Raw genomic sequence first — 26,601 nt, 5'->3', positions numbered from 1 at the left:
AAAATTGAGACATAATGGACATTTAATTTTTCTCTCTCTAGCCATAAAATTGAAAGGTTTAATCTTTAACGTGGCTCCAATAATGACCAATTAATCGTAATAAATAAAGCAAAATAGTGATTTTATTTCGAATTTGACCCAGTTTTACCCAAATCTCGGCATTTAATCATCCATTAATAAAAGTGAAGAAAGGTCAAAACGTGCTGTGCAAGTTGTATAATAAATTCTTATAAGAAGAGTTTTGTAAAACTTGTGGTAAATTGCGTGCACAGTGAGGGCCAGTAGTTCAGGGTGAATTCTAACAACATAATTTCGTTTTAATAAAGTAAAAAAGTATCGGCCAAGATAAAATTTTGTGGTATGCATGACTTTCAAAGATTTGCATCCATGTACACGAACGACGACGCGAAAAAGTACAAGACTTTTCAGTTGTGCATGTGGTCTGCTATTCAGTGACGGCGGAAGTTGGGTGGGGGGACATATGTATGGGGACATTATCACTGTGAGGGGGGGGGGGGGGCTTAGTATAGATTTCTCTAAATTTCTGAGGGGACAATGTCCCCTATCCCCCCGCTTCCGCCGCCACTGCTGCTATTGATAGTGAAGAAGTGCGTAAAAGAGATTTCATTTTGAGAAAGATACATGATAAATATTTTAAATTATGCGTAATAAAGTTGCTACGAAATCGTTATTTTGGAAGGGTTCAATTTTTTTCAAAATAGATATGTAAATTGATCACCTTGATAAGGTTGCGAATGTATAGAATGTACATGAAAGTGATTTTTTAACACATAACTTTCATGACTTTTAATATGTCGCCTTTAAACATGCCTTAACTTTTAAAGGCTTCATCATGTTTTCCTATGTGGAGCGTGACAATAAGTAAAATGTAGAAGTAATAAATGCAAAAATGTGTCACTTTACTTTATTCTACACTTTCTTGTGCATACATTGACATTTAAAAAGACAGACAGACGAGGTAAGTACATAAATTACAAATTTAGTCAAATTCTTTATATTTAGTTTCCACGTATGTATGTACTTACGTAAAGTATGCATATGTACTTTACTACAATTAAGGAACTCCCTAATTCATTCATTATTTTATTAGTGACAATAAGTCAGCAACGTGCTACACGTCATTAAATAAAACCTTAAAACATTTTCGCATTGTACACGTTTTTAAGTTGGCATAATAAATAAATAGAATTCAAATAGGACTAGTTGAGAAATAAACCGTTGTAAACGAAGATAAAGAAGTAGCAGCATGAAAGCGATTAAAATTTGTTTTAAAATGACACCAGAATTGTGTGTATTTTCAGACTTTTTACCTCGTCCTCACAGTCATGCGGGGGGGGGGGGGTCAGAGGTCAAAAATACTGAAGGCGTAGAGTTTGCAATGAAATTTCTTTAAAATGACACCGCATATGAAAATTAAGGGGACACCTTGGGGTTGGACGCCAGGGTCGTGTTGACCCCATTTTCCAACTCGATATGGAGAGTAAAAAATTAGAATTGTTATTGTTCTTTAATTAATTTTATGAAGAATTATTGTACTAATTATAAGTAAGCCGGATTAAGCTGGAAAAGGTAGAGGAAGGGAATTATCGGGAGGCTAAATGGCCGACCTCTTCTCCACAAAGAATTACATGTAGAGTTTCGAAATTAATTTCACGGTCAGTTCTTGATGGATTTTCAAAATTCTGCCCGTTTTGGAAACCTTGGACCTTTGTGTGGAATATACATTTTCAAATTTTTGAAATTTGACCCCACCCCCCGGTTATCCAGGTCAAAAGGTCAAAAAAACAAGTAGCATTTTTGTGTCGAATTTCAAAATTCCACGTCATGTTTCGAAAGATCTGGGTACCATGCTTGGCGGATAGTCAGGTTATCATATGTCAAATTTCAAAAATTTGAAAATGTATATTTCCCACAAAGGTCCAAGGTTTCCAAAACGGGCAGAATTTTGAAAATCCATCAGGAACTGAGCGTAAAATTAATTTCGAAACTCTACATGTAATTCGTTATGGAGAGGTCGGCCATTTAGCCTCCCCTTGGTCCAGTATTTCTGAGGAACGATGCACTTGCCATTAGATAATTCGAAGTTTTCTTGAACCCAATTGGAATCTTGTTCTCGCGAATGAAGGGTTTAATCCGTTCCTAGGTTTCTTTCCGGAACTAGAAAACAAATGTTAATAAAATCAATTTAAAAACAAATTTTAAATAGTAAAAACAACACTTTCACCCAGACTCACATAGACTCCCGAAATATGTACGTCTTGCAATCCCTTCATTCTTAAAAGCCACTGCTTCATGTCCGCCATCCCATTTTCGACATCGTCCAAGTCATCGTCACACTGACTGACTTTTAGTACCAGAGTTTTGAGACCTAATTTCATTGTAAAAAATCACCACGAAAGTCGACAAATGTACATGCATATATGCGTAATAATAATTTCGTTCTTACCTGCCAACAATTCCCCACAATTTGAAAAATCTCGCAAAAATTCGGATACATTTCCGCCACCATAATACAAGCTTAGATCCATCTCCAAGTGTTTTAATCCAAGTGAACCACACGCTTTTAGATAAGCTTGTAACGGGATAAATGGAGGTTCATCCTCCTCGAAAAGACAAATTCTTAACCTTTCCAAATTTGGGAAGGGTGTTTTTAATCCAGAAATTAATCTGGGAGAACGTAGTTCCGTCACATCCAGGTCCTTCACTCCGCTAAAGGAATCCTTCTCTTGCATTATATTGCGAAATAATTTGGCCAAAGATGCTCCTGACGTTGTAGCAATCAGTAAAGTTTGCAAGGTTGGAATCCGTGCCGTGCAAATATCTTGCATTTTATCTCCACCGCTAAAAATATCCACCATCCAATTCTGGAAGACTTTGAGCTTCTTCATTTTAGGGATTTTTAACTCAACGTCACTCGTGAGGTCGAGATAGTCAGTCGACAACCAAAAAACTTCCACGGTATCCTTCACTTGGTCCAAGAGGAGGTTGACTTTGCGCATATAATTAGCGCTCCAGAGATTTGATCTCTTAATCATGGGGATTTCTAATCTAAGATGCTTGATGAACTTATTCCGACTTAAATCTGGGGGCTGGCAGCCAGAGTAGGAGAAATGTGTCAGCGCTGGGGCAGAATTAAGGAGCCATTGTGTCATCTTGAAGAATTGTGGGTGTCTTCTGTAATCATCGTCAATTATTTTGATAGAGATCAAGTTGTGCAGAATGCAAGGGCGTAAATCTGCAGATTTTGATTCAAATCTTTCCGATTTGAATTTAATTTCAAGTGTTTTGAGAAGAGGGCAGGAATTTTGGAGGATTTCTGGGAGGAAGTCTGGATTGCTAATGGCTATAGAAAAGTTTTCTATGCAGTGACCAAAGTGACGGGAAACGTGGAGCAATTTCGTGTCCAGGGAGCAAGGTAATCCACCAATTAAGTAGGTAGCATGAGCAAGTATACTTCTTCCAAGTTTGGGTTCCATTTGCGTACACAAGAATTGAATGGCATCGCAATCTTCCAAGAATGAGCCAAGCCTAATGATCACCTTTGGCGTGGGAAGGGAAAGTGTGATTTCGTTCCAAAAGTGACAAACGAGCCGTAATGTTTTTCCGGAGCGAGGGACGCGTTCCAGGATTTTGGAAAGAATCTGGTAAAAAGTTAAGGTATTTATTTATTAGAGAGGATAATGCAGATTGTTTTAGGATGATGAAAACGTGTATTTCAAAATAGAGGATTTATATATGGACTGGTCGGTGAAGTTAAGTGTCAAGATCCCCCCTAGTTTTTCAACCACTTACAAATTAATTTTGAACATGTAAAAACCCATAAAAAATGTCAAATTTGATAAGCTTCCCAAAACTGAAAACCGAATTTGATTATCTCTTTTCGTTAAAAAATGACAGCACAAAATCTAGAGGAACAGGAAAAATTAGTTTGCCACTCGGTCAAGAAAGTGTTTTTCTCTAATCAGAAAAGGGCTTGTGACCACTTCGTTCCTCAAGGGACGCATCGGACAAAATTAGTCATACACCAGACATATCTAAGGACCATGAAAATGCAAATTATAAAATTTGGCCTTGTCGATCTGTCCGCCAGCAGACCAAAACACGGACGAGAAACATGAAAAAACTTTTACAGAAAACCGCAACAGATCCGTGAGGGTTGCACCCAGACAACTAAAAATTTCAAAAACCTATCTTCTCAAGATCATAGCCAATAAGCTGGGCTTCAAAACTTGCAACATTATAACCGCGCTAAAACACAATGAAGATATAAAATCAGGGACTAAAACAGTTTGTTGAAAACTTGTTGAGAAAATGTTAAAATCGATTCCCAGAAGTTTCTCGTCGTGGATGATTAAAACTACTGCCCCGTTGACCTCGAAGCATCAATCCTGTAAAGTTCTACTCATGTAGAAGTAAAAATGACGTTCGTTCGAAATATAAATTCAAAACGAAGGAAAATTTCCAATGAAATACATAAAATGGCTGCCGATAGACAAAAATCGGAGGGTCTCAAATCAATTCGCTTCCACCAAGAATACGAACTCCGCAGTTTATTTGAAAGAGTGTATCTTCAAAAGAATGACCCCCTCTATCAAAAACAAACGCTTTTTATTTTGGTGTAACATGGGTATGGGCTATAATGCCAAAATTTTGAGAAGGTACCATCGAGAGAAAAAAACTGATTTCGTAGTGAAAAAAGACATCGGTCCAAACGTACCTCAATGTCGGAAAGATTTTGATCATTAATTTAGAAGCAATATACTCAGAAAAAAGAAGACCCAACAATTTTGAAAAATGTCGGCGGGTTATGGAGAAAACCCTCATAGAAGTTAACGAAACGAGTGCATGGCAAAGCGCTCATGAGAGGCGCTCGACAAAGCCTTCTCTCCACCGGTAGGGAAGGTGTATTTGGACCAACGAGGGATTACATAACTTCGGTCTGGTCATCGTTAGTATTGCACAAAAGTTTCTTTACACTTGATTCGTGCATTCATTTTTTGCAGGGATAAACGTCTTGACACTTAACTTCACCGACCAGTCCATATGTATGTACATACCAGCGGATTTTGTAGAGCTGATTGCATCGAGGTGTTTTGTTGGTCCATATTTTCCAAAGGAAGTGAAAATACTAAATTTTAAAAATGTAAAATTTCTATGAAATATTCTAGCAAAGGGTAAAATATGACTTGCAACCTTCCGACAATGAGCGAAGCGTCAGGGTCAGCGAGGAATGGAAAGTGTGATTTTGTTCAAAAAGTAAGAAAGTAGGCGTAATATTTTTCTGGAGTGAGGGACGCGTTCCAGTATTTTGGAAAGAATCTGTTATAAAGGTAAGGAATTTATTTATTAGAGTGGAGAATGCGGTTGTTTTAGGATGATGATAAGTTATCATTGAAAACATGCATGTATTTCAAAATATGGGATTTGTGTACGTATGTACATACAATCAGATTTTATAGAGCTGCGGTCTCATCGAGCTATTTTGCTGACCCATATTTTATTTTCCAGCGGAAGTGAAAATTCTAAATTTAAAAAAATGAAAAATTTTAGAATTAAAAATTTGTATGAAACATTCTTGCAAAGGAGAAAATATCACTCGTACATAATAATAATTACAAACCTTGAACTTCTATGACGGGAGATGTAGTCGAATGTTTTGCAAAGGCTAGAATACGGATAACCTTGTGGGTGGAGTAGGGATCGTTTTTAGACCAAACTAATACACAAATTACGAGAAATTAATTAAAAAGACGACTAAATTCCGTGTAAAGTGAAGTTGAAGAAAAGCCGGTACTTAAATACTCGTTGGTTAATATGATGATGAATGTCCATCCATCCATCCAAATTATGAGCAGCTTTTGATGCATGTAAATAATCTGCTCAATGAATAGTACCAATATGTTAATGACCATAAGATATTCTAATTCTATGCAGGGAAGAAAACATCCAAGTGATGTTTACTTACAGATCTGCGAATTATTGGAGGGTTTGCAGGACAATGACGACGTTGTTCCGGTCAGTTTGCGAGATGAGTGCATAAAAAGCAGTGGCAGCGGAATGGTGTGGACAGAGGGGGGGCAATGTCCCCATCATCTCCCCATCTTATATAAACCCAGGCCTCCCCTATCCTACAATGTTTATGTCCCCACGTGTCCCCAGACGCTGGTTATCTTGATGGTATTTATTTACATAATTAGCATTTTAAAGGTCACACTGTCAACTGTGGTTCATGTTTAAGGACCACGCTCAACTTATTGTAGCATATTTATGTTCAGGAATGTATGTCAAAGGTGTTTGCAGGAAATATGTAGAAATAATTATTCTAAGGTTTAGACTTATGAGGGATCATATTTACATAATTTCCGATATGACGTTCATCTATAAACACTATTATGTTGTGCTATGGTTGCTTTATGAAATAGTGCCCATTAAATTATGAGGTCGTATTGTTTAAAGATTATTTTCTGGGTTGAAGGCCCTCTTAAACATGTATATGCGCATGTCCATGAATGACATACCTCGCTAAACAATGTCTATTCATTAACTCCTTTGGCTGAAAGTTAATACCAACACTTTAAGTAATTAAGTCATCATCGTTATAAATATGTATGCACGTATAACGACCAAGTGTATCAGAGTCAGTGGTACATACGTACGTTTGTATGTATGTAAATACTGTAGGAAAAAAAAATAAACGCAAAGTATGTCCCATAAGTAATTAAGCTATATACCATTGTACAAATGTGTTTAAATTAGTTTTATTTAACTGTCAAGCTCAAATATCATATACATAACATTCCCATTTCTATTTAAGTACGTCACATGCATTAAACCACAAACCAGAAATTCTACATGGAACACTTGTGGTTACAGATTTTGTCAGTATTAATTTGCATTTTGGAGGTACACACATATCTAGTTGGTTGGTAATGAATGCCAGGTTTGCATAGTGTCTCATTCATCCTTGCTGCCACTATTAAGTTAAGAACACATACATATATTCTATCTAATACCAGTTCAATCGTGGTTTTGTAAATCCTTTGCCAAGTTTACACAGTGTGGCGTGCTATAAACTCCAAGTTAAAGTCATACGTACATACATACATACTCTTTCAGTTCAGTGGTGTTTTTGCAAATTGGCAAATGTTGGACTTTGCCCAACCATGACTAGGAGCGCCTCTCTACGAGGAGAAAGTTGGTGGGGGTCGGCACTCAGAGAAAGATTTCTCCACCACCACGGCTTTCCCCAATAACTCGGTTAGCTGGGACGATTTGCGTCATAAAACGGATCCTATATCCTATATAACTTGCACCTTATTTCGTTCATTCATCTATACATTTTAGCTCCCACTTGTTCCAGCCTTTCTCATATTGTGGGGTCCAGTGTTATAGGCTTTGAATACAGGTGCTACATGGTTTAAAAGTGGCCAGAATGTAGAAAATCTTCTCTCCCGATCCCACGCAATTTTCTCTTGGCTGAACATACGGCCTGGTTTGGAGAAAGTAACGAACGAATTTATTTTTTGACTGGCACTTTTACGTTGGTTTTAATATTAAAATAAGACCAAGATGATGGAGAGCACTTTAAAAATATTGGTTTTCGTGGTGGGCATTATCGGGGTCGTTTCAGCCTCGTTTGAATTTAAGCATCACAATAATGAGGAGGTTTTGAAAGTGTTGGAATCGGTGCATCAAGCTTGTCCAAATATTACGAGGATTTACACCCTCTCAGAAACTTCCGTTATGGGGACGCCTCTCTATGTGATTGAGTTTTCGACCACGCCAGGACAGCATGAACCATGTAAAGAAACTTTGAATTTGTAGTTATATACTTGAATTTGCATATGTAATATGAGTATGTAAATTATGTAAACTAGTATTTTGAATTTGCATCCGTAAAAATTAATCAATTTGGGTATGAATTTCTTTTTCCGCAGTGAAACCCGAGTTCAAATATATTGCAAACATGCACGGAAATGAGGTTCTGGGACGTGAGTTGATGCTAAAGTTGGCAGATTATCTTTGTGAAGAATATCATCGGGGGGACGCCAGCGTACAAAAACTGATTCAGAAAACAAGAATACATTTGCTTCCTTCGATGAATCCGGACGGGTGGAAAATTGCGACGGAAAAAGTAATGAATTTGTCATTTTATGTTTGTAATTGGGCAAAATACTTGGTCAAAATGCGGTATTTTGGATTTCCGAGGGTGTTACACCCTCAAAAAGACAAGAATCTACGTGGTGGAAGCAGTTGTCAGACGAAAATACAGGTTTTCTGAAAAAAAAACGAATTTTTATCGCTGTCAAAATACTGTATTTTTTAAATCGTGAAAAAAGCGTATTTTGACACTGATAAAAAGCTAATTTCTTCAGAAAACCTGTATTTTTGCAATACTCTCCACGCGGATTTTCGTCTTTTTGTGGGTGTTACACGCCTGAAAATATTCTATCCTTACGAAATATTTTGCCCCCTCCCCTGGAAATATGAATTTGAAATCTTTGGCAGTATATTTATCGTGTACATAAATATTTTTCTAGGGAGGCACAGATTACTTGATTGGAAGAAGTAACGCGAATGGCGTTGATCTTAACCGAGATTTTCCCGACTTGGACAAAATCATGTTTGGAAATGAAGAGTACCAAGTTAATCATAATAACCACTTGATGGATTTCATAAGAGAGTTGGGCCATCCAGTAATAATCAGAGAATATATTTATAAAATTATTTTCAATATTCGCAAATTACGACTTGATTTAAAATTATTAACTTTAAGGTCCAACCGGAAACATTGGCAGTGATGCGACTCATCATGTCGACCCCATTCGTCCTATCTGCTAATTTGCATGGTGGCGATTTGGTGGCCAATTATCCGTACGATTCTAGTCGAACGGGAGCATCTTCCGAGTACACGGAGACCCCAGATGACGATACCTTCCGGTATTTACATATGTCAAATTTTGCCAAAATTTCAAATATTAAATCTTTCATGCATTACAGCAAGGTCTCATTGGCGTATTCTACCCACCATCCAACGATGGGTGATCCCCAGCGGAGATCCTGCGAACCTTTAGAAAATGTGAACTTTGGAAAAACTGGGGGAATCATTAATGGTAATTCATAACTTTGTTATTCTAATAAAAATGCCACGTGCTAATCATAATTGCAGTCTGGTAAAATCCTCCAAGCTTCCCCGCCCCACTAAAAAATTATTTTTTCCCAAACCCCCTATTTTCGAAAGCTGTTGACAGTTTTTTTAATAATCCCGGAAATTTTCGAAAGTTTTCGAGGAATTTTCAATTGCATTAAGACACGCTTGCCCCCAGACTTCCCCCCGAACATAGTTTGGAAATTCCATAAGTTTTTGCCAGACACATAAAAATGCAATGTTTTGTACATCCAGGCGCCAAATGGTACAGCGTCCGAGGTGGCATGCAGGATTTTAATTATTTGTCCTCCAACGACTTTGAAATCACGTTGGAGCTTGGCTGCAAGAAGTATACGGATCAGAAGGACTTGGAGCAAGAGTGGAAAAACAATAAGGACAGTTTGATCAACTTTATGTGGCAGGTTGGTAAATTAATAAATCTGCATAAATTCAAAATTGTTCATTCAAAATTTTTGCATTCAAAATTTTGTTATTCAAAATTTTATCATTTCGTTATGCAACACTGTGTACATTCATACATATTTGCATATGGAAATTATGCGTATTTTGTGTGTAATGGATGGAAATTTTAAACCAATTTGTTTAAAAATTGTCTAGAGTCACATTGGTGTGAAGGGAATGATTAGGGACGCCTTTACTGGACGCCCGATTGCCAATGCTCTCATTCGCACGCAGAATATCACCCACATTCATGGCGATGAGCTTGGAATTCCGCGGGATATTAACCACGACACGACATCAGGTCAGTAATTAACACAGAATAGTTATCTATTATCAATTTATTTTAATGACATTCTGTGACAATTTGCATAAAATAATTTTGTATGGAAAATATTTCAGTCTTTGGTGGCGACTACTTCCGACTCCTGACTCGAGGCGAGTACATCCTGACGGTTTCCTACAATGGTTACAAAGCACAATCTCGACGGGTGAAAGTGAACAATCTTAAAATGACGGAAGCCACCCGGCTGGACTTTTGGCTGGAACCTCTGGGTCCAACGGATCCTGAATTCTCGGCGAAACAGAGCGTAGGTTCATACATATTATGTGCACGTAGTGTTTCGGGGCATGTAACCATGAAAAAAATGCAAGAAACCACTTTCTTGCAATTATTTTGTCCTGCAAGAAATGCACGGCGCAAAAAACTAAAGCCCCGCCGCGCATAATTCATACGGCGCGTGGGTGGAAGGGCGCATTTTTCTTACACTTTCTCCCAGTTTCTGGCACCTTACATTTCTTGCAACGGCTTGCTTTGCAGTGCAAGAAATGCAGCAAACCCGCAAGAAAATGGTTTCTTGCTTGTATTTTGACCTGAAAGAAATTCAAGGCGCAAGAAACGACGCTCCGCCGCTATACTTCATATGGCGCGTGGCTGGATGACCCATATTTCTTGCACTTTCTCCCAGTTTCTTGCACCTCGCATTTATTTCTTGTGTGGCTTGCTTTTGCAATGCAAGAAATGTAGTAAACTCGTAGTTGATTAAACTGATTTTTTTAATTTCAGGGAATGGACACCTTTGAAGACGTCGAGTCCCCCAGCATTGGTACCTTCGGGGTGAGCACGGACGTCGAGGATCTCCGAGGACCAGTGGCCATGCCGAGAATGTCGTCGTCCTCCATTGCACAAACGATGCAACGACAACAGCGAGAATATCCGCATCAGCAACAACCGGAAGTGGCAATTTCCGCACAAAAACCTGAACCCATCTCCAAAGACTGGCTAATGTATTATATGCTCCATAATATTGGCAACATGTGAAGAAACATGGTGCGAAAAAAAAGTTGATAAGTATATGTTTTAATTTATTTATTAAACATAATTTATTATTTTTCAAGGAGATGAACGATATTGAATAATTCAATTTTGAAGTATTGAAATATTTTGAAAAAATACTAGTCAGAAAATCGTATATGTTTCTTGTTTTTTGCTGTCCTTCAATTTTAGAGACGCTTTTGTTAATTAGTTTGTGATGAAATTGGTGCTGGGATGCTTTTCGAAGTGTTTTCTTTGATTAAAATTGACTTTATTTCATTATGTATTTAACATATTCAGTGGCCGCGGAAGCCGTGGGGATATGTGGGGACAGTAACATTGTGGGATAGGGGGAGTGGTTTATATAACATGATGGGTACGTCAAATAGCCGTGGGGACATTGTCCCTCTGTCCCCACCCTTCCGCGGCCACTGAACATATTTATACGTACATTTATTATATCATAGTTATCGTTAATTATTTTATATAATTTTGAACTTGTGGTGGAACAAATCAATCGCCCAACTATAAAATTTTAAGTAAAAGAAATTAAATATAGGAAATATTCTTGGATTATAAATATTCTTTATTATTGGTAGTTTGATCTCATCATTAATTAAGCTTAGTTTAGTTACATATACATAGTTTCAGAGGGATATTAACTATTATGATAAATTTCATGAATCTGGTAATAAAAAATGTTTACTTCCATTTCAAAAATCATGCAATAAATTATTGTTGATTTAAATATTTATGTTTTGCATGGTTAGTTTCATTTATCTGTAATTTATCTGCATTGCCTTTATCATTTTTTAATTGTACTTTCGTAGTGTGACATGAATTCCATGAATGAATTATAAAATCAGCATCTTTTTTTAAGCTGAGTTTGTCTTCGAGTAGATGGCTCTATATGTACTAGAATTTTTTTTCGTTTGGACATATTTTTTTGCATTTGCAATAAATTTCCATTCTGCTAATCTCTCTCTCGTAATTTTGTTGTGCATAACAAGACAAAAAATGTAAAGTTGCAGTTGTTGACAGTAATTGCCTCCGAGAATGTGACCTTTGTCTCGTTCAGCAAATCAAAAAATGTCAAGTTACGTATAATAATTTGCATACTCCGCCTAGCTCGTGCCAATTTAAGTAATGTCTGTAAAACTAAGTTTGCAAATGGGCGAACCTAACCTATCCAGCGGCTAAATATTTACTTGTCGTAGGCATCAAAGCCATGCTGTTTTACTGTTATCGGGAAATGCAAAAATTCCGTGTTACGGAGATTTTGATTTATGCATCTGCCTTTGTTCTCCTCGGTTCGTGACGGAGTTGGAAAAATCAGTCGTATGGATTTCGAATTTAGCCAACAAGGCGAAATATTTGTGTATATGAATGAATGAATATATATTTTAATAACAATATACGAATCAGATTTACATATTACAAAGAACAGTGGCCGCGGAAGCGTGTGGACAGAGAGGCAATGTCCCCACGGTTGTTCGATGTCCCCATCATCTGCCCATCTTATATAAACCCCTCCCTCCCCTATCCTACAGTGTGTATGTCCCCACATGTCCCCACGGTTTCCGCGGCCACTGGTCAAGTATGCATTTCTGGTATAACAGCAAAGAAACGAAGTACACTGGCTACGGAAGGGTGGGGACAATATCCCCACGGTTGTATCGATGTCCCCATCATCTTATATAACCCATCCCTCCCCTATCCTACAATGGCAATGTCCCCACAGCTTCTGCGGTCACTGTTCAGTATGTATGCATTTCTGGTATAACAGCGGTATTAAAAGTGTGGAATTATTTTCATGCATTTATTTGGGGCAAGCACATTATTCCAGCATTTTAAGTCTAATCTTAAGCAATGAACCAATTTTTTCCCCTGGATTAATGGAACTACGATTGTTGCGACTGTGATCATTCAGCTTTATGCTAAACCTGGTCATGTCGATGTGAGTGAATGATCGGAGTCGGCAAGTCTTAATAATTTTATGGTTCAATCATTTTATGCTTTAATGGTAATGTGGTGGTCAGAGTTGCATTTGTTTCGAAAGCTGGGTGCCGCGTGCATCCGTTCAACGTAAAACGACACGGTTTTATTAGTCTTAAAAAAAGATTAGCGAATATGAAATAAAGCGAACCGGCGATGTTGCGAATGCGGTCAAAGTGCTCGTGTGATTTATATTGTGTTTTATTAAAGGGAAGGATTTGAAATATGGATAAAAATTAAGTTTAAATATGTCCGAGTGAAAGTAACCTGGCACAGAACAGAGTGTTCTTTTGCGAATTAATCATGCCTGGCCTGAGTTTGAAGAAATGACATAAAAGTGAAAACATTTCTGTAGATATACAGTTTCATTCAGTGGATGGCTATTTTGCCCATTTTGGTTTTGAGATTGTACCCATGTGATCCGGTAATTATCCTTCTTGTTCGTTGTGTACGTATGTATGTAACCTCGAAGATTTTACGATTGATCAATGTCATTACGTAGGAGAGTAGAAATTTGACCATTCAAAAGTCTTTGCTGGTTGCATGTATCCTGTTCTGTTTCTTTCGCAAAATAAGTAAGTGTAGATTACTTTTGGAGGTCAGTGGTCTGGTTGGTTTGATACCTTCGGTACGTACGTACATACGTACCGTTTCAGGAGAAAGTGAGAAAATTGGTGTGATTACGTTCTTTGAGAAGAAGAGGAAGGAAGTGGATGGTGGATGGTGGAAGATATTGATATGAGATTTCATGAATGTATGTACATGCTTCACAAATATAGCAAGGTGTGCACTATTATCGTCTCAAATTTGCCGATTTTTTCCCACAAATCCACCGTTTTTATAACTTTATCCACAGTGGCCGCGGAAGTGTAAAGACAGAGGGACAATGTCCCCACGGTTGTTCGATGTCCCCATCATCTGCCCATCTTATATATACCCCTCCCTCCCCTATCCTACAATGGAAATGTCCCCATCCATAGCTTCCGCGGCCACTGCTTATCTAACAGAACGAAGGAATGTGTACTCTGGTTGGAGGTAAAAATTATTGAAATAGTGGAAAGAATATTGGACATCATTCATACCGAGTAGAAATTATTGCGTCGAATTCTGCACTAATCGACAAAAGCTGGATGCATGTTGTAGCATTCTGCATAATTTTTGGAACATAATTCTGTTCAAAATTTGGATGGGGGTTATTCTGCAGAACTGTATGTGCATAATTATGCGCATACATAGTTTCCTACACAATTCGCTCTGCATATCGTAGTTTGTCTGCAGAAAATAGAGCTAAAATTCTGCAAGAAAGCTGTTCAAATTTTTTTAACTCGAGATAATTCTTACCATTTCATTCGAATATTAGAATGGAATTTTTTCTTAAAAAGTATGGAATGCGTACCTATAGATTTCATTTATGAAATCATGGGTTCGTGCAGTACATGGAAGCCAATTACTATTACATGCACACTGCATGCCTGCGATAAGGGCCAGGTAGGTCGTAACGTAACAATAAAAGGATTATTTATAGTTATCGCATCGCACACAACTTTTTGCCAGAGTGACCACCAAACCAGACTACAGCATTCATTAAGAAATCGAGATACGGAATTGAGCCAGCCACGTGGAGCTTGGGAAGGATTGATTGTAAATAAGATTATGAACGACATTTTATGAACGTCTGAAATATTTGACATTGACATTCGTGATGTGATGTAACTCGTATTGGTCTGGGGGCTCGATGGATGGATGGATACGCATTTGGGAGAAAGTTTTGATCCAACTGCGAAGAAAGTTGTTCCGGCCTTTTGCAAAAAGCAATTTCCGGTTTCTTGTTTATTTGGCTGCGCTGCATTGACTGGGAGCATACTACTCAAAGGTAGGCAAGATTATTGGAGTGAAGATTGTATGTAAAGTCCAGTCTTATTAGGAATTGACTTCATTTATGACAAGTCTCTCTTCACTACCGGAGGAGGGACATTTATATCCTGGAAAGATTAAGTGAATGAGAAAAGTTTCAGCTTTCACCGGACTGAAAGGTTACCGTGAGCCAGGTTACGTAACGTGAAAATACGAATTTTGGTAGAACGATGCTATTTATACGACTTTGTCATCAAATTTTGTACGTATTTACGTCCGCTGCATCCCAGGCATCCCACCCAAACCATGTTCTTTGTCTTTTAATCTTACATCTTTGTTAGCAGGAATATGTATGTACGTAAATGCTTCTTGGGAAGCATGTATGCACATATGCATATACATATTCATGCAAAAGGAACTGGCGTGGGTATAGTATGTACATACATATGTAACACAATGGTTGGCATTATCTCGTAGTATGTATGTACGTACAAATGCATTTGTAGGTTGAGCTTTGAAGAGTAAATTTCACGAGATTATTTGGCCGTATAAACTTTCTCCTTGTTTCGAGATTACTTTGATTATGGGGCAATTAACCACTTTCACGTTTTAGATATGTTTGTACGTAGGCTTTAAATAACTCAAATTTTCTAGAAACCCCAGCAGTTCTTGGGTTGGATTGTTTTAGACTCAATATAAATCGTTCCGGTGCTAATGGTTGCCGTCAATTGGAGAAATTCATCAGGAGAAAGTCATTCTTTTTCTCTTGTTTTTTGGTGGGATAACCTTATTGGATTTGCATACCGGTTAAGAGAATTATTAGCATTATTAAAATCCTGACCAATTAAATTATTAGCTCGCTACCGTAGGTTCTCCATAATTCCGGGGTAATACCCGTGTGGCAATATTTAATATTAACAACTTGCCATAGCAGAAATGCACCCCAGTTGCACATCGATTACATAATTAAATTGTAGATTCAAGTGCAACGAACGAACGGCGAAATATGTAGAAGCCTTACAATTGCACCTTAATGGGTTGCAAATCGAATTTTGGATTGAGGCTGGTTATCGGTCAGCGGTTTATTTCTCTGCCATTTTGGTGCGGTCAGGACTGGAGAAACCGGCCGGCGAATTAATGGCGAAAATCTGCATATGTCAGGCATGTCAGTCGAGGAGGTTTAAATATTTATGGCTGAATTGACAGGTCGATGAGGTCCAGCCGGAGAAGTGGGCATGTTAGATGTATGGTTCGAGAGCATTATATACATTTAACATGCAGCCATGCAATTTTGTCGATTTGCACTTTGTTGAATTTAAGTGGCAGCGGAGGCAGGGGGACAGGGGGATAGAAATTTAGCAAAATCGCAATAGACAAGTGATGATACTAGCATTTCATGCAAAATTGCATCTTGCCCATGCTAAGAAGTAAGTCCCTTCTACTCTAATCCCACAATGCTAATGTCCCCATACCTTCCGGCGTCACTGTTTACAAATGGAATTGCCATACTTCCAATAAATTATCATTATTTAAAAAAGCATTATCCCCGCAATTGCAATTATCCGGCATTGCTCGACTCGTTAGACAAATGGGATTAATTGGCATCGCTCCGTCTTCTTGTGCCTCCAATGTCATCTCCACAACATAGGAAAGCAGTTTGATGTTGTACAATTTTAAATAAGTTGGACACATGCATGTACATGTGATCATTCGACGCAAGTGAGTGAGTACGTAATTACGAATTCAAACTTATGAGTGCTACCTATTTAAATCGGTGAAAGCGTATTATTTTCTACCTCTAACTTTACGTAACAGGACGGACAGTACATAAAACATGTAAAATGCTAACGTAGAAATTGTCAAATTGTATATTTATAAATGCTGTCATGTAACTTTAAATTCTATTCTCAACGTGCTACGATTATCACAATAATTATGAAACTGTGAGACTTTACAATAGTGTATTTAAACCTACTTAATAGCAAATACTGTGAAATGATGATATTTGATTTTTACTTATGCATATATGTGCGAGAGCTTATGGTTTCGTCACTTGAAAAGTCCATCACTTTCACAAGTGTTCAACTTTTTGAGGTGGAGAGTGATTAACGATTTCTGATATTGCTGGTTCATCGGCAATAAAGAGGTTCTTCTCATTACTCATTAAGAATAGGGACTGTAGTAGGTACTGTTGTAGTAGGATTGGCTTGGGTATTAAGGATTTTTAGGAAACAGAAGGCGAAAAGGGACTTCATCATTGACTTTGATGGGTAATATCGTCCCTTGGCTTGACTAGGCTATACTCTCCCAACTAAATATGTAGCTGATTTCTTGATGACGAATATAATCTTGAATCTATAGTAAGATATACGTAGAACATTGGAATTATTGGACTGGTAAAAATATATACATATGTATACAGAACGTCAATAAGTATATCACACAAATGAAGAAATAAAACTTTTGTTAAGTAAAGTACGTCTCCCAAATGTTGCTTCCTGATCCTGATGAAGCTTAAATAAGGTTTTGTGATGGAAAATCAACAACCCGAAACTTGAGCAGACTTCTGTTCGCTCTTGTACATTGAAAAGGACCAATTCGACATACTTAGGAGGGGAGCTTGCGAGGTTGATAATAACAGATCCTGATGCCCTTTGGATATGTGGTAGGGTCCTATGAGTGTACTAAAACCCTGAAGTGGTTTAACTCCATGGCCACATTTGCGCCCGCCACACCCACTCAAAAATACCCAAAAAACGCTTTCACTCCAGTTTTCACTCACTCAAAACCTCGCCAAAAATCCAATTTTACTCGGATTTTGCAATTTCTTTCACCATTACACTCCCAGATAGTTGCTTTCTTCAATCCAATATCAAACTCAATTTTGCTGATGATTATTTCGCAGGGATAATTTGCGTTGTTGATTACTACAACAATGCTCATTCAGAATTTTAAATTTTAAAAATACTAAAAATTTCGAAAATATTGAGTTTGATATTGGATTGAAGAAAGCAACTATCTGGGAGTGTAATGGTGAAAGAAATTGCAAAATCTGAGTAAAATTGGATTTTTGGCGTGGATTTGAGTGAGTGAAAACTGGTGTGAAAGCGTTTTTTGGGCATTTTTGAGTGGGTGTGGCGGGCGCAAATGTGGCCATGGAGTTAAACCACTTCAGGGTTTTAGTACACTCATGGGACCCTACCACATATCCAAAGGGCATCAGGATCTGTTATTATCAACCTCGCAAGCTCCCCTCCTTAGCAATCATATACAATCACAATCGAACCCACTCACTCGTCAAGACATAAGACCCGTCAAGTATGGATAGGATCCGTAGACGGTAAAGATAGAAGGACCAGGTTGGAGGTCTCCTCAGAAGACGCGGCCACAATCCAATCAGTAAATTGGCAAGGTGTGATGTGATGTGAGTGAATTGGATATCGTGTGCACGTGGCTCGGTCTTTCAAGTCTTCAGGTGACTCATGTCTCAGCAGGGTCTCCAATTTCCTCCTTGGTCTTTCATCTTCTTTGAGTGGAGTGCATATCTGGGATATTAGTGCTCATTTCAATCGGATCTAATGATCAGTTGGATTATGGGCCAAAAATATCGTCCATTTTTATGAAATGTGTTCCAATACAAGTCAGAGTTAACTAAACTAATAGGTTTCCCAGTGGTTTATACAAGATGGTTTCTTCGGACATGTACTTATCTTTAGATATTTGTAATACTCCAGAGATCTAAATTTAGCTGACTCCTATGCGCATTATGCTTGCAGTACTTTTCGCAATATTTGCTGAGTGAGTGAGGTGAATGAATTATATTTAATTAAGCACTGCGAAAATACATACATAATTGTGTGCACGTTTCGTTTGAAGGGCGTATTATGCAGGGAGAAATAGTATACAATAAAATATTTATCATCTGTATGTATCTACATATTGCACGCTTCCCCATCATTTGCGGTAATTGCTCTTCAATTACATGTATTTCTTACATGACACTTACGTATATTTGGCGAATAATGAATGGAAAATAAGAATATGCACACATTGCCACAGCGCTTCAACGACTCTTAAAGCCATTCGGCACTACATGTGCAAATTAATACCCTAAATGCACTCAACGAATAAACAATAGTAGTTTTATTATCAAGGAAATACCTCAAACTTGCAATAATGTGAACTTTAGGTCAGTGTTCAACCGGAAGTATGGGGACATGGGGACAATGTCCCCACGGTTATTCGATGTCCCCATCATTACATAAACCCCTCCCTCCCCTCTTAACGTCCCCAGATGTCCCCACAGCATCCGCGGCCCCTGTTATTAGGTCATGCTCGAAAGAGAGGTTCGCTGACTCTGAATCATATTCAGGCCGCATGCACGGTGACAGTGGTCTCAATCTCCCTGAATCACCCATTACTTCCAATACTTAACTCGCCATGAAAACTAAGCTTTCTTCGTGCCTGACTTATTGAATAATGAAGCCGCAGTACGTGAGCAGAGGCGTTTGTGCCGATTCGTCAAGTTAACTGTGGCACAAACTTATCCACCCACCCACAAAGTAAAGTAAAGTGTGGTTTTATTTTTCTTGCACCGCATTAAGGGAATTATGCATAAGAAATATTTCTGTGATGACAAAGCGCCATGCATTTTAGTGATTCATAAGTAAGTTCGATTGTACTGCATGGAAAAGCAGAAGCTGCAATAAAAATATTTGTGTTTTCTAAACATTTACAAAATCCAGGCAAATTAAGGACCCACCAATTTATGTATGCGTTTCATTTTAGAATTTAGACCGACTGGAGACAATTGAAAATTAGGTGAAATGGGTTTAAATCTGTACGTGAGAGTCTCCCCAAATTGAAAAAAAGGATTGAGACCACCCGAGAAATTCAATAATAATGAGGAATGTTGTTTTGTACGTATTTCATTCACCTAAATCACAATGTAAGTCCAATCTAGTTCATTTATTATTTAGTCCTGATGCTTCGTCTCCCATTTCACCCATGGTCATACTTACTATGTAGGAGAGGACAGTGTTTCGTTTCTTGTGGGTGGGCTACATTTCTTGCAGTGCAAAGAAAATAAATGCGAGAAATGGGAGGTGCAAGAAACTGGGAGAAAGTGCAAGAAATATGCGTCATCTAGCCACGCGCCGTACGAAGTATAGCGCGTAGTTTCTTGCACCTTGCATTTCTGGCAGGTCACAATAGTTACTTGCGGGTTTCCTACATTTCTTACAGGTCAAAATATTTAGCTGTAAGAAACCACTTTCTCCCCGCTATTTCCCGCAAGTGGTTACTCCCACCAAGTGTTTCGTTTCTTGCAGGTTTGATACATTTCTTGCACTCCAAAGGAAGAAACATAAAAAACGCGAATTTTCTGCCAGAAACTGGGAGAAAGTGGATGAAATGTTCGTCATCTAGCCACGCACGTACGAGGCATAGCGTAGTTTCTTGCACCTTGCATTTCTTGCAGGTCAAAATATTTACCTGCAAGAAATCACTTTATTCTTCTTATTTTCATGCACGTGGACCCGAAACACTGGTATTGTGTACATATCTATGCAGTAGTGATGGTGTAGGTGTAAAGAGAAATGTCTTAATCCTTTCTGTAAGGAAAGATTGAAAAATTCATTGAATTGAGCAGCGGCGTGAGCTGGAAAGTGTTTAATTTAATTCCGTGCCGACAAAGAAAGCTGAGAAAAGAGTTGACTTGAGCGTAAGATTGACTTTATCAAACTTTCATTCCGTCCTCGTCATCACATCATCATCACCTCTCGGTCGGAGGAATTCCGACATTTCTGAATTTCTGAAGGCGCACATCAATTATTTATGCTACTGAAGAAGCCAAGTAATCAGACGACCGCCGTATATTCCATTTATTAAGTAAGATTAGACGAAAATGTGGTGAAATGTAGGGGGGAGGGAAGGGATTACACAATACACGAACGAAACTGATACATCACGTAATGAAAAGTTTGTGTATAATCAGCCGAACCTTTTCAGATTATAATTTTCTAATTTGGGATGCATCCAGGTGTAAGCGCAAGGTGTATTCAGGCAGTGGCCGCGGAAGCCGGGGGACATTAAGGATTGTAGGACGAGGGAGGGATGGGTTTATAATGTGGACATCGAACAACCGTGGGAACATTGTCCCTCTGTCCACACCCTTCCGCGGCCACTGGATGTATCTATACATGTTTTGTATTGAGTAATGTAGATATATATGGTAAAATTAAATTCAGTTAGTTGAATTGAAATTCTGAATAAATTGGAGCCTCCAGTGTGGAAAAAGGAATTTTTAATTCGAACGTACCCAAATTTTTTTTAGGTCTGTAAATATTTTTTTTACTTTGCTCCTCAGCATTGTCGAATTTTTTGCTTATTTAAATGTAGACTGACAGAGTGGTGAAGGAATAAGATTCTAAATTTCTGACACGCGTTCATACTGATCAAAATCTACATATGTTAATAAGCACGTGCATATTTAGATCTAGTATAGATAACCGATCCCTGCATTTAAGTTTGCTTGAGCATCACTAATTTTGTGGAGCTTAGATATTTTTAATTTGACTATTTTAGGGAAACTTAATTAATACATTTTGTAAGTATGTATGTATTCATTAAGATTTCGGTTAATAACTTGAGTTAAGATTATGTAAGTATAGGGCAGATTTGCTGGCATTTTTCCGACTTGTTAGAGACACTCACTACCGAAATAAACGTGGTTATATTATGCTGAATAGCGTATTGTCTCATGGCTCCCTCAGAATCCCAAAGCAGTCTCAATTAGTAGATTGAAATCTCAAATGTGGTCCGATTTAGGCTTACTTCCTCGTGCAAATGAGGAGGCACGTGTCTGACATACGGTCACCAGACAATCCTCGAATATGTAACTGGTCATCTGCTATTTAGTCTCCGCTCCTGTCTCAGTTCATATTCTTCAAGTCCTTAATATGTATATTTACGTCAAATACCATTCATGCTAAGGAGATTGATACATATGCTTCGATTCTGATGTGACATTGACACATGACGGATTGTGACTTATGGTCAGTCAGTCAGTGGTATTTAGCACGAGTTAAAGTTTTTGGGTGACCAACCAAGAAGAAGTTCGGTTGACGTATTTATGCACTAATGTGATGTGAGGGGTAAAAATGCACGTGTTACGTGTCTGCCAGCTTATTTCTGTGTATGTGGCAGATGAAAAATTAATTTCTTTAGCCCGGATGGTCTCATTGCGAAGGGAGCAGATACTGTATTAATAGGTGTAAGGGTAGCCTGGATATTTGGTGACACTTGGTTCAGCTAACCAACCTTCCCCATTTTGGACCCTATTTGTTGAATGGGAGAAAGAGATTGCTTGCACACATGCCTCTCAGGAATGCGACAAATGCATGTGGCCATCGCATCATCAAAAGGCCGGCAGAGATGCCAGACAAACATCTGTACGATGTATTTGTTGAGATCAGAATGAGACCCCGGAACTGCATAGGATGAAAAACCTGCTAAAAACGTGGACACCTTGATTCATTCATCCACTTACGAATAAAGCACCTTTCACCCCAATTCTAAATTCTGGTGAATGCTATGGTTCTCTTCGTTTGTGATCAGTTTCTTAGTGTATGTAGTATAAGAAGCCTTCAGAAAAATTGGACCTCAGTTTCAATTTTATTTTGCATGAAACTAATAATGAAAGTCTCCTAGCGTATGCTCTCCGATTTTGGTCAAACTAGTCTCAATCGATCGTAAATTTAATTAGTATGAAATTTGCGAAAGACACGATCTCCCAATGGGCACTCTTGGTAGAGATATTTGCATCCAAAGAGGAGAAATGAGGGGAAAGAGGAGAAATCCTAAGAGGGTGGCCCTTAAATGCCACCCTTATTAAATCTATGGAATGAAATACCACTAAAATCGCATATTTCACGGCACAAACATCAAAGTCGGAAGAGGACAGAGGAGGAAGAAATAATGGTTTAGTGTCCAGTCCACAAGGAAAAAGTGCCAGATGGTTCAAGAGCGAAATGATTTTCCTGCAATAATAACATAACACCGATGCATGCAACCTGTTGTACATATACTCGTTAGTTTCCTTGGTGGGTGGGTGGGTAGGTAATCAGTGGCCCGGAGAAGCCGTGGGGGCATGTGGGGACATTGCAATTGTAAGAGAGGTGAGGGAGGGGTTTGCATAAGATGCGGACATCAAATAACCGTGGGACATTGTCCCTCACGCTTCCGCCGCCACTGTGGGTAATGGTACTAATAATAATAATGAAGAATGCCAACTTTAACGTTGTCATACCCCACTAAAAACTAATAATGGTCAGTCCAGTCAGCGTCTCCTGAAGAAGGACGACTCTGAACTGGGGAATGTAAACAAGAAAGAAAGCAATTGTCATTCTTCTCGAGATTAGTTGGCGCATTATCCAATTCCTTCCGTGTGTGTGGCATGCAAGATGTGGATTACGACGACGAGGACGAGGATTAAGCTCTTCTTCGAATTCGGTCGGAAGGTAGAAAGGCGAGAAGAAGAAGAAGATATTATTATATAAATTGTCGCTGCATTGGGCATTGGGATTTTAAATCCTGTTTGCTTTTTGACTTACTGCTGCAATAAAATAACGAATGACGGACAATACTTTTCGAATATTGTTTCATTTTGGGAAGCAAATTAAGTCATTCTTTTATATTCGTATATACGAAGTTATTGGGCCATCGACAAAAAAATATGTTAATGTATAAATACAAGTCTTGCATCAACTTGCATGCAATTGAATGTGCATGTAGTAATAAATAAATTGAGTGCACATGGGTGAAAAATATTTTGATTATAAATAATAAAATTCGAGCAACGTGTCCAATGGGGGATTTGTAAATAAAAGAAATGTGGAGGATCTCATGAAAAATAAATCATGCGGATGCTGAACTTTATGTAGGAATGGAGGTTTCCCAGGGTATGTTCTCAGATTTTGTGCATGTTAGTGTCAATCGATAACAAATTTAATTAGTATGAAATTTGCGAAAGCCACGATCTCCCGATGGTCACTTTTGGCAGAGATATTTGCATCCGAAGAGGAGAAAACGCACAGTAAATTTAGAAAGTATAAAATCTGTCAACTTTAGGACGCGTTTTCTCCTCTTGGGATGCAAATATCTCTGCCAAACGTGCCCATTGAGAGATCGTGTCTTTTGCAAATTTCATACTAATTAAATTTATGATCGATTGACACTAGTTTAGGCAAAATCTGAGGGCATATACGCTGCGAGACCTCCATTAGAAGTATGCATCGCAGTACGTAAGTACCTGGTGGCAAAATGAGACTGAATCTTCCTGCCTTTTATTAGGCTACCTTCTCAACTGGACTCTCATCCTTCGATACCTCCCAGTCCATCAATATTGCAGATGAATAATGAGTTTCTTCCCAGTGTGAAGCAGTGATCCGGTAAATTATGGTCTAAACACCTTGAACTGAATTTGTTGAGGGGATTAAAGAATTTGGGAAAGCGATTTTCTCAGAATATTTCGCTCAAACTCAATCACAGGATTAAGCCGGATAATCTCCTCAACATATCACGTCATACTTCACCCGAAGAGAGGTGCTTGTAAATTATGCGATGTCGCCTTTGGAATAATTTAGGGCACCGTAAAGTCGATCAGTGACATGGATTGGTTTGGTGGGCTCTGTAAAAGGTGTGTGACACGGAGAGTTTGTCGGCTTCTTCAAGTTTACTTAAAGTTACGTTACAAAACAGTTTGCTTCTCAGCGTTTAACTTTCTTTCACATGGAATATGTACAAAAACCAAACTTTGGGTGACGACGAGGATGATGGTTAAATTTAAATTCGTGTAGATGAAGGCTGAACTTTGGAATGAGCTCCAAAAAAGTGATGCGGTGCAAGAAAGTGGTTTCTTGCAGCGTTTTTGACCTGCAAGAAATGCGAGACGCAAAAAACTACGCCTTGCCACTGTAGTTCGTAGGGGGCGTGGCTGGATGAAGCATATTTCTTGCACTTTCTCCCAGTTTCTTGCACCTCACATTTCTTGCACGGCTTGCTTTGCAGTGCAAGAAACGTGGCAAATCTAAAAGAAACGAAGCACTGGATCCCGGTGGTTCGCATTTTCTTTTTAAAGTCACAATATCAGACTATAAATTAATGATTTACAAAAAAACTCTGTGAACAAGGACCATGAAACAAATGTTAATTCGCTGTGGGACACTTATTCATTTTTTTTATTACAACCGTATTGAACTTTTCAAGTAGATTTATTTTTATTTAGGTGAACGTAACGTGCATAGTGTGAAACTAACTCGATGGATGGGTGCATATATTTTCGAAATAGCTCATCCTAAGAAGTAGTATCTTCTTAAGATAAGGTTTTTAGATTTAGTTAACCATCCTGAACTATTGAATAAATACGGAAGGAACATTACATTTCAGTGATACATAAGGCATAATATAAAGTGACGAGTTATGTAACTGATAAATAGTCAACAATTCGTCACGAAATTAATCAATTTCCACTCAGAATTATCAGCATAAGATTTCATCACTTTAGTTATTTTCGTTTTGGGTTCGCTTATTTAGCAAAGTTTATTATGCATTAAAGTGAAGAATATTATTATTTAAAGGGGTTGCGTCGTAATTTGAGTCAGATTCTCTCAAGCAGCAATACCAGGACATTTAATAAATGAATATGGTTCATTACTAGAAAGATATGTACGTACGACTAGTTTGAGTTTGAAAGGTTCTTTTGGTAATAATTTGGTAAAGGAAAGGAAGAAGACGAAACGACGACAGGAATGAATAGGATTGAATAAAAAAGAAAAAGGGACGACGTTCTGGAGCATTAAAAATTTCAAGGGCTTGAGCATCCATCCATCCAGTCAAGTGGCTTGTTGTTTCGCTCATGTCTGGCCAGGTTTATAAATCAGCCAGGATGATCTATGGGGATGTAAAGGGTGTAAACAAAATATGGGAGAATCGATTTTTGCCTGAAAATCTGATACAAATTAAGGTTTAAAGTTTTATTGAACCAGGAAATATTTTTACTTAAAGTTTTTCACAGCGTGGACTAGTTAGTTTTAGTTTTGTGCTAATCACGAGCATTTTGCGGAAATTCGAAGTGAAAAATATTTCAGAAAAATTGAGATTTACTCAAAAAAATGGACAAACAAGAATTTATCCCAGGACGAAAAACGACCTTTATGACCCAGAAGGGTGCCATCCCACATCAAAGTGTCATCCAATGTAATTTTAATACCAAATGCTCTACAAGAGTGGAATTTTATACGCATTTCCAGTTTGGGAAAATTGCAACAAAATCCAAAGCAGGAGGACAAAAAGACAAAATATTAGGGTATCATGTTTGATAAAAAAAGCTGGCTTCGTATCTATCCGTTTTTGAGTAAGAAAAACTTAACAATTTTACCAGAAAAAAAGATTACCCGAATTTTGTTACACCCTTTACACAATATAATGCTATAATGTAAATGAATTGTACGTACGCGCACGCATTATTATAAATAGAGGAAAAAGCATCATCAAAATAATAATAGCTACATATACATACGTCGAGTAACTAGTAACATGCACACCACCAGTCGGTAAGTAAGTAGTCGCAGCCGTCTTAACGTTTCTAAAGACGAGCGAACGTGTGGTGGAACATGCCTGGTATTTGGATGTCAGTTGTCGGATCCTTTTCTTCACTTCCGGAAGTGAAACGGCAGCTGCCTGTACGGAAGGATCCTTTTATCCCTCCTCCATCCATGCAGGTTCTTATTTCTTGTATATAATGTCACTT

At 38.2% G+C, this 26,601-nt stretch overlaps 2 protein-coding genes across 5 annotated transcripts; one reads left to right on the top strand and one right to left on the bottom strand.

Moving 5' to 3' along the window:
• Nucleotides 1–899: 899 nt before the first annotated feature.
• Nucleotides 900–6,119, bottom strand: LOC110856168. Of its 4 annotated transcripts, none has more exons than XM_022104629.2 (10): nt 5,987–6,118; nt 5,816–5,897; nt 5,642–5,737; nt 5,466–5,543; nt 5,215–5,340; nt 5,079–5,149; nt 2,468–3,662; nt 2,256–2,389; nt 2,089–2,178; nt 900–1,581 (listed from the first exon to the last, which is right to left on the bottom strand). In XM_022104629.2, exons 6-9 carry the CDS (start codon nt 5,124–5,126, stop codon nt 2,161–2,163), a joined length of 1,395 nt encoding a protein of 464 aa, XP_021960321.1. In that variant the 5' UTR covers nt 5,127–5,149; nt 5,215–5,340; nt 5,466–5,543; nt 5,642–5,737; nt 5,816–5,897; nt 5,987–6,118; the 3' UTR covers nt 900–1,581; nt 2,089–2,160. The 4 variants fall into 4 exon arrangements, with proteins under 4 accessions (XP_021960321.1, XP_021960320.1, XP_035712797.1 ...); XM_022104628.2 differs by having other exon boundaries at nt 5,824–5,897; XM_035856904.1 differs by having other exon boundaries at nt 900–1,630; nt 2,015–2,178; nt 5,642–5,897; nt 5,987–6,119.
• Nucleotides 6,120–6,942: 823 nt separating this feature from the next.
• Nucleotides 6,943–11,691, top strand: LOC110856293 (carboxypeptidase E). The gene is made up of 9 exons (XM_022104774.2): nt 6,943–7,822; nt 7,959–8,155; nt 8,562–8,717; nt 8,798–8,961; nt 9,022–9,134; nt 9,425–9,591; nt 9,788–9,932; nt 10,031–10,218; nt 10,695–11,691. Exons 1-9 carry the CDS (start codon nt 7,591–7,593, stop codon nt 10,947–10,949), a joined length of 1,617 nt encoding a protein of 538 aa, XP_021960466.1. The 5' UTR covers nt 6,943–7,590; the 3' UTR covers nt 10,950–11,691.
• The last annotated feature ends 14,910 nt before the right edge of the window (nt 11,692–26,601 follow it).

Source organism: Folsomia candida, unplaced genomic scaffold (assembly GCF_002217175.1).
Source record: "Folsomia candida strain VU population unplaced genomic scaffold, ASM221717v1 Fcan01_Sc015, whole genome shotgun sequence".
Classification (NCBI taxonomy): domain Eukaryota; kingdom Metazoa; phylum Arthropoda; class Collembola; order Entomobryomorpha; family Isotomidae; genus Folsomia; species Folsomia candida.
The sequence above is the reverse complement of the archived record's forward strand: the minus strand, read 5'-3'. Positions and strand labels throughout refer to the sequence as shown.

Coding starts and splice junctions, on each gene's coding strand:
- LOC110856168 (XM_035856904.1), bottom strand. CDS start 5,126: ATGGACCAACAAAACACCTCGATGCAATCAGCTCTACAAAATCCGCTG. Junction 3,663..5,078: donor CAGCTCTACAAAATCCGCTG/GTATGTACATAC, acceptor ACTTTTTACCAG/ATTCTTTCCAAAATCCTGGA. Junction 2,390..2,467: donor TTGTGGGGAATTGTTGGCAG/GTAAGAACGAAA, acceptor CAATGAAATTAG/GTCTCAAAACTCTGGTACTA.
- LOC110856293 (XM_022104774.2), top strand. CDS start 7,591: ATGATGGAGAGCACTTTAAAAATATTGGTTTTCGTGGTGGGCATTATC. Junction 8,156..8,561: donor GGAAAATTGCGACGGAAAAA/GTAATGAATTTG, acceptor ATATTTTTCTAG/GGAGGCACAGATTACTTGAT. Junction 9,592..9,787: donor TGATCAACTTTATGTGGCAG/GTTGGTAAATTA, acceptor AAAATTGTCTAG/AGTCACATTGGTGTGAAGGG.